General features: G+C 40.1%; 1 protein-coding gene across 1 annotated transcript; it reads right to left on the bottom strand.

Annotated features, from left to right (window-relative positions):
- Positions 1-30: 30 nt before the first annotated feature.
- Positions 31-10,838, bottom strand: mrpl54 (mitochondrial ribosomal protein L54). Its single transcript, XM_039766723.1, has 3 exons — positions 10,659-10,838; positions 3,278-3,434; positions 31-456 (listed from the first exon to the last, which is right to left on the bottom strand). Exons 1-3 carry the CDS (start codon positions 10,762-10,764, stop codon positions 324-326), a joined length of 396 nt encoding a protein of 131 aa, XP_039622657.1. The 5' UTR covers positions 10,765-10,838; the 3' UTR covers positions 31-323.
- Positions 10,839-11,819: the final 981 nt, after the last annotated feature.

The raw sequence follows: 11,819 nt of genomic DNA, 5'->3' as shown, positions 1-11,819 counted from the left end.
ACGCTTCAAAAACGGATAAGCACGCCAACAGCATTTCAAACTAATTTAATTGCTATATTAACACAAGGCAGACTTCGTCAGCGCACACAAAGAGGGAGTTCACCTCCTCGATGATTCAAGCAAGGGGACAATGGTTTGTCATTTACTTTAGCCAGTTGGTCCATCTACAGAAGGAGTACCAGACACCTTTACTATCATAATGGGGAGATCCAAGGACTCCAGGCAGCACTCCACACCAGTCGTCACTCCGCTGCTCTTCTCCACATCCTGGAGTTACATTTTTGCCGCAGTGTGCCGTAAGGCTGTCCTCGCTCCAGTGTCCACTATAGACGTTTGCCTTTACTAAGTTTGTTAGCCCGCCAGAGGTTTTGTTTCCTAACATGCCTCCAGTATTGTATACTTTGGGGGTCCAGTTCTGACAGTTTTTTTGGGGGGCCCAAATCCAACTGGAAAAGCCTGTTCGAGAGAGAGAGAATGAAACCATTGAGTGTTCGTTGGCAAAACACAGGGCACTACAAGTAGAATGCACAATATATAGAGGCGGGCACCACTAGGTACATTAAGCAGGGGCTAAAACAAAATTAAAGAGCACACGTAAACTGGCAAACCTCCTTCAGCTCGAGTGTTCACCCAACTCACTTGAAGTTGTATTTCGATAATAGTCAACATCACCAAGCCTCCTTGAGAAGCTAACAATGGCAGTTACCGACATGACAGCTCACATATGAAAGAAAATCATAAAAGTTTACTGACAAATGTCCATTTTACAGCAGGACACATCATATTAAATACGTTAGAAATTACACTAAGATGGGTCACAGGATATTAAAAATTTCATGCAAGGCTGAAATATGGAAACAGAGCTGCTGAATTTAAGACGGGGCTACAATTGACCATTTGTCTGTATATCCATTTCTAAATCCCTAATCTGTTCTTCTAGTTCAGGCTCACAGGTAGCCAGTGCCTACCCCAGCAACACTGCCAACGTTGGACATGGCACTAATCTCACATTAACTCACAGGACACAATTTAGGGCCTTCAATCAGCTCTAATAAGTGGGAGGAAAATTCCCAGAGAGACGGGTGGGGTGAACAAAAAGTGCAGGCTACAGTCGTAGCAAGTAAAAGAAAGGGGAAATGTTTCAAGCCAAATGGCTCTCTTTGTAATCTGTGGAAGGATGACAAAATGGGCCATTCGGTATTTTAATTTCAAAATTACACAAGACAGACCAAATAAAAGATACAATCTTCTTATATAATACGCTACCGTGGCTGTTTGTCTGTCTGTCCAGGATTTTAAATCACCTGTAGCTCACACACCGTTGGAACTACGGACCTGAAATTTGGTACACATACACTATGTGACGTCTACTGTCCGCATTCGGGGTGATGATTGACCTCCAAGGTTATTCCTCTTTTTATTTTATTTCATTGCAGAATCAACTCTTGCCAGCAGGGCGGCTGTGTGGCACATGTGTACGGGCGCCGTTCTCATCCCTACCACCTTCGCTGTCACTTCCTCTACCTCTTCATATCTTAAATCATTCTTGAGGCAGATTGAAGATTTCAGTGCCAGCTTAAGTGAAAAATTAAAGAAAATGTACTAAGTAATTGCAACACGAGCACTGACTTCATCAGTTTTAACGCAAAAAGATGCTGACGAAAGAAGAAAAGAAGCAGGCCGTTATGGTGAAGAAAAGAAGAGCTGCTCAGGAAGCAGTAAGCGCATCAACCTCTGAGCAAACGAATGCTAAACAGAGACAGAGAAAGAGGCTGAAAACTAGGAATGACCAAGTCAAGTGTAACGTGCGGTGCGCCATTACTGGTATATCTCGCCTTCACAACAGAGGAAAGTCACAGAGACACACAGTTAGTGGGGCTGCTAAAACAGCAAACTGTACTTCATGGCCAAACATTAAATAATCAAACCACCAACCCGAGGTGTTGTTGAGGTTCTAAAGGTAAAGGAGTGTCCATAAATTCCACAACTAAAATGTAACAAATACGGTGCAAGTACATGTGGCAGATGTTTGACTGGGATGCAGTCTTCACTTACAACTAAGTTACAGTTATTGCCAGTCACGTTTCATGTCTAATTCTGGATGAATCAACCATTATAAATAAATAAATTCTGATGATTTATGCGAGGTACCATGGAAAAAAAAAATGACACTACACCTTTTTTTCCTGTTGATAACTGACCTTCAGTAGAGAAGTCTACAACAAAAGGGAAGCTTTAAAGTGGAAATATAAAAAATAAAAAGGGGCAGATGTTAAAACAATAAGCAGCTTACGACACACAAAACTTGAATGTAGCCAGCACAGGCGCGTCACTCAAGAGGCACATGAGGCGAGGCCCACAGAGAGAAGACCTGGAGTAGACCCAGGACACCCTTACCGGGGTTACATTTCTCAACTGCCTTTTAGTGTCTGGGAGGTCCTCGTGAGATGTTGAAAGTAGTAGCCAAGGAAAGGGAGAAAATAAAATAATAAAAGAAAGAGAGGGTTATTGAGCAGCTAATATTCCCTGCATGTACTAATACAAATATAAATCTCAACACAGTAGAGGCCAGTCTGTCAACCCCGAGTCTGAAGAAGCAGCTTTAAAAACGTCTTTTGTAGACAAGATGGTATGAATGAAATATCCTGAATAACCACATCCTGTACTTACTAATTCATATGGCACTGATAAAATGATGTTTGGATTTGTTATTATTGATTTTGAGTACGGTTTGTATTTCAGTTACTAAAAAGCTGAATCTGCCCTGGACTAGTGGATTAGAAAGATGGATGGATGGAGACATCATGTGGTATGTGCACATGGTTAGATAAATCAGGTAGCCTGTGATGTTCACCTCATTCCTTATAAAACCCGATTAGAAACTGAATTCAGGCCTCGCTATCACCTCTGTAGCCATCTCTCATATGCATTGTCTTTATACAAGCCCTCTACCCATGATAGTCTGAGTGAATTTTTGCCACTGAAAATGTGGCACAGGACAACTTGTTTTTCTCATAATAAATATATATTGAAAATGCAGAAGACATGCTTTAGTAAACCGAGAGACTTGTCACATCAGAATGGACAGATCCTCCAAGTTTTAAAGCTTTTGTTTTTGCATGCCAGTGGTTGTTCTGTTAACCTCCATTTAGGTCACTTGTGAGAGCAAACAAAGACTGTTACCATATTAAAAAGAACAAAATCCAATATTCAACAATACTAAAGCCGTGCTTTAATTTGCGAATTGTGGCCAGGTTTATGAGGAATAGGGACTCACCACTGTGGGTACTCCTCTGAAGCCTTCAGCACTGGGTCCTGTCCGTCCTTCAAGATGTTGACACCCACAGCGTGAGAGGTTAGCTTGACGGGGTCCTTGCACACCTCAGGTCCCTTCATAGAGTCTTTTGCACCACCTTTCCCTTTTGATTTTGTTGCTATCCTCACAAGGCAGAAAAATGAAAAAGAAATTCTAGACTTTAGAAGGGAATGAATGGTTGCGCTCATCAGAACCGCATGCAGAAAGAACACAATGAGACTGCCAATACAGACATTATATATAAAGACCTAAGGCTAAAAGAAACGTGGCTTTTATAGGGGACACCTACAAAAATGACCTTCTCTTACCTGTCACTTTTTATGTCTCAGGGAGGGGAAGGGTCATAAAAATCAATCAGGAGCCATGATGTGACCTTTGTCAGTTCTGTGTGAAGGGCTCAAGTGGGCTGTCCGAGGTTTTTACTTTGAGCCAAATCATTTGCTCAGACTAGCACCACGTCTCACCACTGAATGCTAAAGTTTTATCAAACATTTCAAGTAAGCAGTATACAGTTTTTGCCAACCTTTTAACCTATTACAAAAATCCCAAGTTATTATGTTAACTTCCAATTAATATTACTAACATACTTATTGTTGTCAGAATCAGAAAGAACAAGTAAATAATAATCACATAAGAAAGGGCCGAGACATATAAACTAACTAGCCCAACTGAAGACAAATCACGGCCTGTTGCTCTAGTGCTAAAATCGAAGTGCAGACGCTTCAACTAACTGAAATTCAACAGAACACAACTGCAGTCCACAATACCTGCGACATTACTCACATGGATTGATAAAACGCAGTGCATTTTGTATTCCAACTGATGGCATATAACCTGATAAAAGAAATGCTAAATAACAAAATGACTGATCGAGAAAGTGTTAATCCCATTGGAGCCCACTGCCTGTCACACAGAAGGAAGCAGCGAATTAAACTTGCTTCTTAGGAGGCCAGCATGCCCTCTTTACAGTCGTTAATGGAACTGGACATTTATTTACGTGATTTATTCCTGCTCTCATTCTGCAACATTAATTGGGGAATGTCACCAAGATATCTAATGGACTCAAATGAGATTAAAAAGGAACAGAGATAGTACTAATTTCCCCCATACTTTTTTTTATTTAAATTCCTTTAAATTGTAATGTCAGTTTGTGTTTTGTCTCACTTATATGCTATTTGGTATTGGGTTCTCAACAGATGACAATAGATGGGACATCACAAACATTAATGATAAATACACCCAACTGTCCGAAGGAAAGAAATCTGCTTATTTTATATACTCTAGATGAGTAACTTTACATTTTTAACAGTTTAACTAATTATTAGAAAATGTAATTTCAATCTTGCATTTACGTTAAACATAATGATTGCAGGTTTTATTTCAAAACAGACTTACTGTTAAATATATTTTAACAAGGGGCTTTTACATTGATGGAATGAAGGCAGAACCCCAGATATCTACATGAGCATCAAATTCTTTTTTTTCTCTCTTTTATTGCATTTATTAAAATTATGTAACAAAATCCACAATCCCCATCCTCTACTGCCAAGTTTAAATCAAATCAGTTAGAAGAAGTAAGCCTAATTTCACCAGCAACATGCAGCACCTACAGTACTCACAAACTGCCAACTCGTGCTTGTTTGAGATGCATCAGCACACCTTATCCCCAGGAAAAGAGCATACCACAGCACATTCATCTTCGATTTTTAGCTTCTTTGATGAGAAATATTCTCAGATTGGGGGGAGAAAAAAAGGGCTGGGCACCAAATTTTGCAATTAAACTTCATCAGCATCTCTGGGGACTTGTGAAGGATCATAAAGCTTCGCAAAAACACTTTAGAGAATACAAGGGGCCTGTTCACTATGGCAGTGGCTCAGAGACCCAAGGTTGTTCTTTCATTGTATGACTACCATACTGAGTATCAAATCTCAGTTAAACATGCCAGTGTTGATGAACTTTAAGAGGTCCCTTGCCTGAAACGAGATACTGTAACAGAGACAATGTCAGAAACCATTTACACAGATTTAGCTTTTCACCTTGACTAGGCAGCATTAGATATTGTCCAGGTATCGTGTGCAACATGCAGACAACGGACTATCTTGCCTAGATTGCCCAGAGGGGACTGGGCGGTCTCATGGCCTGGAATCCCTACAGATTTTATTTTTTTCTCCAGCCGTCTGGAGTTTTTGTTTTTCTGTCCCCCCTGGCCATTGAACCTTACTCTTATTCGATGTTAATGTTGATTTATTTTGTTTTATAATTGTGTCTTTCATTTTTTTATTCTTTAATATGTAAAGCACTTTGAGCTACTGTTTGTATGAAAATGTGCTATATAAATAAATAAATGTTGTTGTTGTTGTATCTAACACACTGAAGTACATTATAGTAGGATGTAGGATAGAGTTTAATACATACCTGTTCCTATTCTATTCCATGGGCAAACAGAATGGCTTGTTTTTACACCAGTAATTATACTGGTATCGTGTTATGTCACTTCTAATGGCTTCTAGAAGAGGACTTGTTCATCCAGATTAATGTAATTAATTTAAAGGTAAAACAAAATCATACAAACACATAGGGTGGGTATTTGCTGTATTTTTTTTTTCAACATTGGCAATAACAACCCCGAGAATCCTTTAATCAGGAGTGAGCTGCAGATATTACATTTACTGTACATGGTCCAGTTAAGAATGGGGGTCTTACCAAAGTCAAATTTCTGGCACAAGAGTGAGTGTGCAATGGGGAAAAAAAAAAAAGAGCATCACTCATTTGCTGATGTTAAGCTCCAGATGTGGAATAACAGAACTCTTCTTTAATCTACTTGGTTAAGAAAGTGATTTCTTGGCATCATGTAGAAATGTCAAAAAACAACTACCGTATATACTTGCAGATAAGTCTGGACTTGATTTTAACGTAGAATTTCCGGTATTTTATAATGACGGTCGTATAAGTTGAATGCAGAAAACTCATGCTATTGGTCCAAGAGATTACGATCTGCCAACACCCACCTGAGAGAGGAACCGCGGAGCACACAGACTTTTTTTTTTTAATCCCTATGTATTGTGCCTACGTGACCACACGGTAATACCCAAACTATTCCGAAGTGTGCATCTCACACGCTCATACACCTTTATCATAAGAGCATCTCTTATCCACAATGGAGCGTTCAATCAGAAGAAAATATGAAGCTGGTTTTAAATTAAACGGTGTTGAAGGAGAGAAAGAAATTGGTAACTGCACTGCTGCAACAAAATTTGACGCGCCTGGGAAACTGATGTGAGATTGGAGGAGGCAAGAAGATGTAAAAAAATAAAGAAATAAAAAATTGAAGTGTCGCATTTTTGAATGGGCGTATAAGTCGGGGTCTGATTTTATGATCAACTTTTTGCGTTTCAAGACCAGTACATACAGTATGAGGATTCTTTTTTTAGTGTAGTGCTCCTCATGCAATGCAGACGACGAGCGCTGTGACAAGTTCACAGGTAGGCACAAAGAGAGGGAAACAAAAATTCCAGTCATCAGCATCCCTCAAAAATAGAAAACTCCAGGGAGTCGGCGGTCAGTTATAATCAGACACAGTCAGAGTCCTGGAGAACTCGGCCAGCCGGCCACCCACTCTCTTCTGGGCATTATAAATTCATCGTTTGTGCTCGGCCATTCCAGCATCTCAGATGTCTTTCCACGGTCAAGAAAACAGCTTGGACGTAGCGCAGTGGCACAAAGTTCCACAGCAGGGTAACAAATCTAAAGGGAAGCATTTAATTGGTGCGACATACTGTGGACAAATACAGTTTTTAAAACATTACAACAACTAGTAAGGATTTAGCAAAGAACATAAAAATGAACACGCTACAATAAATAAATACAAGCTTGTTGGACACATTCCTGTTTGTACAGAATGGTGGAGACATTTGCTCAGAAATGACGCACATCATGAAACAAGCTACACGGCAAAGTAAGGGAACACTGGCTGACTTTAGTAATGTGACCAAAAGACCCAGGGCTATGAAGACAGTTTTGTTCATATCATGTGTTAAACTTACGTTTCCTGTTTTTTTCTTCTGAAGTAGGAACTGGTTTGTGGGGCAAGTTAAAAGAAAAAATAAATAAATAAAATGAAAAACCTGCACACAAGTAACATTAAATATAAAAGCCTCTACAGGACACATCTATTTCATTTTATTATTACCACACTTCTTTTAACTTCACCTTAATGTTGTCTGGTACAAATCTTGTAATCGATATTTGACCCACTTCCTATTGACCAAATGACTTGAAATTTGCTCACTTCCAATGACAATACAGGAATCAATCAGTTTCACTACCTAATCAATTAATCCATGTTAATTATGAAATTAAATCTTCATATGAAGAGTAGTTAAAGATTTCACCAATAGATGGCGCCAGTAACCAGATAGAAATATTAAAGAAAAGTTAAAATATTGATTACAAAATTATACTAAAACAAAACCAAGACTAACAATATATATATATATATATATATATATATATATATATATATATATATATATATATATATATATATATAAAATACCACACTTATATTAAGTTACAAAGTGTACTAAACAGTAAAAGTTTCTCATACATCACTTGTAAAATAAAAATGTGGGCGCTTTTCATCAATCGATAAAATCTTAGCAAAAGCGCCCACATTTTTTTTATTTTACAAGTGATGTATGAGAAACTTATCTTTTACTGTTTAGTACACTTTTTAAATTAAGTGTGGTTGTTAAAAAGTATTTTTAGATATATTTTAATGAACTAAATGAAATCAGACTCTAACAACCCATTGTTATTATTGTGTTCATATTTAGTGGCTGGATTTTATCAAAAACAAGTTTCTAAAACAAAAAAGTGTATTGGACACCAAACGGTATTGTTTTTCCTTTGACAATGTGCTCACCATCTGAACAAAAAGCAGCTTTGGTGTCTGGGAGGCTATTAGAGGTTTGGGTGGTGGGGGGTCGTGGATTTGGAAAGGTGACCTGGACAGAGTCACTCAGTGGGTTTGTGGTGGCCTCATGTTCTACAATTTCAAAATAAATTTACCAGGCCACACAGCCTGCCGTTTCTCACAGGGAGTGACACAACAGTCACAAACACTTAAAGTGAGTGCTGCTTAAGACTGGTTAACATATAAAACCATACGCTGGAGATTAAGACTGCCACTCTTTCAAGAACTACAGCACCTCCTTTCCACAAGAGAGACACACACTGCCAGAGCTTCATATCTGGAACAAGAAACTGATCACTGGCGTTCCAGCATTGCACACCCACCAGACCATAATGACCACACAGATACTTGGGGTGGCTGAACCACAAGGTCCTTGTATCAGGACCAGCACACGGTGAGGCTGCTTTGTAGTGATGGCTAAGAAAACTTTCTCATAGAGGACAAAGATAAAAAAAAAAAGTTTGACAGAATACAATACCTTCTTTAGGAACAAGTTGAGATCTTTCCGGCTTTTTTTAAGCAAAGTTACCCACTGAGAAGGTGAAATTTACCTCCGGCCTGAAATCCCTGGTCAAGTCTCAGTGTCCCAGAATTGAATTGAGTACAACAATATTTATATTTCTGTGAAGAATTCTGTGAAAGAACATACTAAGAAAAGTGTTCCATAATCATCATTATTATTTATTATTTGTCTGATGCTTTTATCTAGTGTAACTTAAAGCATTTGAGAGATACAAATGGGTGACGTTTTTGTGATTCTTCCAATTGCAGCACAGGCAGGCTGTTTCAGTTCTAGGACATCAACCCAGAATCTTGGGGTTTGAAGTCCAAAGCCCCAACGACTACATCATGCCGCCTACCACTAAAGAGAAACGCAGTATGCTAAGATTTGCTCTAAATGAATGTAACGCTAAAGCCGTACCTGTATTTTTTCCATTACAGGACTAAGGAGAATCACAGTGTATATCCCCCAGCAGCAACAGGCACAAACACACACAGGATGGCACACAAGTCCACCACAGTGTCCCACTCAAGGAGCAGTCAGTTTACATCTTTGGGAAGAGTAAGAAATTTCAAACGGACACAAAGGGAATGAGTAACTCCTGCGAGAAATAAAGAGGTGAGTAGGAATGGCACCCACGTCTGTAAAGGTATGGTCAAGCAGCAAGATTTACCATTTGTGGCACAAATAAGCAAGGCCTTACCTCATTCTCAACGGCTAATAACTTAACAGAAAATCCAATTTCAAAGCACCGCCCGTATAACACAACGTCACCAAAAGTGTTCCTCTGGCCTGACACACATTCTAATCCCATTGATCGCCTAAGTGACTCAAATATTCGTACAAATCCGGCTCTGAAGGACGCACGACACGGTAATCCTGTATGACGAGTCAGGGTCGCAGCATTCAGATTATCCAGCAGCAGCTCCCCAACAGAACTGAACAAGGCAACAGTAGACCAACGAAAGCAACGTTAATTTAATCCCAACAGAAATCATTTTACACTGCCTTGTTCTAATACTTTAGAAAGCTGTGGAATGACTGATTACAAACATGTTAATGGAGCAAAATCAAAAGTTTGGATGGGGATGTCACCTAATACACTACCTACTTACAGGGGAAAAAAAAACACTAACGAACATACACACAAAACTCCACAACTAAAGCCCGATACTTACCCGGTTGTTTTTTGTTCTCTGTGCCACCTTGTTTTTCTTAACGAAATGAAAATGACAAAATTAAAACATAAGATTGCGGCCACTGACAGGAGGCTAAAGAAGGGATAAGGAAGGGGCAGCTCTAAATGAAGATTCCACCAGGACGACCACCTCAGTGCTGCCAAGACTTAAGAATGTGGCCACATAACCGAACTGTACTCTTTGTATGCAAAGGTGCTCACAGTAAAAGTACATTAGCTAAAATGGAGACTGACTGGCAGCAAACTGACAAGTCACTGAAGCGTCCAGGCTGGAGGCACAGTGGATATAAACGTGGTTGGTTCTGGTAGGACCCGAAATCCGACGTAGTGTCTAAGCACTTGCTAGAAGCTAACTACGGTGCACAAAACTGCGCGTATGGCTTACTCGACGGAGTCTGCTCGTCGGCTCCTGGTTTATTCGCTTAAGACCAGAGAGAGAGGGGAAAAAAGATGGATGTTGAGAGATAAACAGACAAAGCAACGTGAAAACTTTAAAATCCTTATGGCAGCTACGTCACCCGCTCCAACACCTCTGTTTGCAATGGTGTTCTGAAGTCTAGAGATTTCCAAACCGATCGGTTGTTTAGTCCCTTACTTACGCTACGAGTCCGGCAGAGGCAAAGCCGACCCAAGTGTTCGGTTGGAATCACGATGATTTTAACTCACCTGGCTTTTTTGCGTAGTCCCGGGTCTGAATTCTGCAGACGTACCCAATACGAGCACCAAGCCTGGTTAAAACGTTGACTTCCCTTAGCAACGTAAATGCAGCCATCCTCTCGAACCCGGCGTGAGACTGTCCGACCTCACTCACGACCCGTAGAACACACGTCGCGCTCAAAGTACGCACTTGTGACGTCACTTACATGCTACGCCGCCCCCTTGTCTTTTGGGATTCGTAGTCTGGATTTGTAACCGAAACTGTATAATGCTCGTCAAAGGTCAAGTCTTAACAGTTAATGCCTACCTTTAAGCACCATATATATATATATATATATATATATATATATATATATATATATATATATATATAAAAAGAAATCCTCCTGGATATCTATACTGATATAGACTGGGTAATGTGTTAGGAACGAAAGGATGCCACATTGTTTGATGGAAATGAAAATGATCAACCTACAGAGCCCTGAATTCAAAGACACCCCAAAAATCAGAGTGAAAAAATTATGTGGCAGGCTAGTCCATTTTGCCAAAATTTAATTGCAGCAACTCAAAATTGTACGCAGCAATTGGTCCATGCTTCTAATGAGATGACAGATGGTGTTGTGGGGGATCTCCTCCCAGATCTGGACCAGGACATCACTGAGCTCCTGGACAGTCTGAGGTGCAACATGGTGGCATTGGATGGACCAAAACATAATGTCCTAGATGTGTTCTATTGGATTTAGGTCAGGAAAGTGTGGTGGACAGTCAATGGTATCAATTCCTTCATCCTCCAGGAACTGCCTGCATACTCTCACCACATGAGGCCAGGAATTGTCGTGCACCAGGAGCCACTGTACCAGCATAGGGTCTGACAATGGGTCCAAGGATTTCATCCTGATATCTAATGGCAGCCAAGGTGCCTTTGTCAAGCCTGTAGCGGTCTGTGTGACCCTCCATGGATATGCCTCCCCAGACAATCATTAATCCACCACCAAACTGCTCATGCTGAATGATGTTACAGGCAGCATAATGTTCTCCATGGCTTCTCCAGACCCTTTCACTTCTGTCACATGCTCAGGGTGAACCTTCTCTCATCTGTAAAAAGCACAGGGCACCAGTGGTGCATCTGCCAATTCTGGTATTCTATGGCGAATGCCAATCGAGCTGCAT

Source organism: Polypterus senegalus, chromosome 10 (genome assembly GCF_016835505.1).
Source record: "Polypterus senegalus isolate Bchr_013 chromosome 10, ASM1683550v1, whole genome shotgun sequence".
Lineage (NCBI taxonomy): Eukaryota > Metazoa > Chordata > Cladistia > Polypteriformes > Polypteridae > Polypterus > Polypterus senegalus.
The sequence above is the reverse complement of the archived record's forward strand: the minus strand, read 5'-3'. Positions and strand labels throughout refer to the sequence as shown.

Coding starts and splice junctions, on each gene's coding strand:
- mrpl54 (XM_039766723.1), bottom strand. CDS start 10,764: ATGGCTGCATTTACGTTGCTAAGGGAAGTCAACGTTTTAACCAGGCTT. Junction 3,435..10,658: donor GGACTACGCAAAAAAGCCAG/GTGAGTTAAAAT, acceptor TTGTGAGGATAG/CAACAAAATCAAAAGGGAAA. Junction 457..3,277: donor TCAGAGGAGTACCCACAGTG/GTGAGTCCCTAT, acceptor TCTCTCGAACAG/GCTTTTCCAGTTGGATTTGG.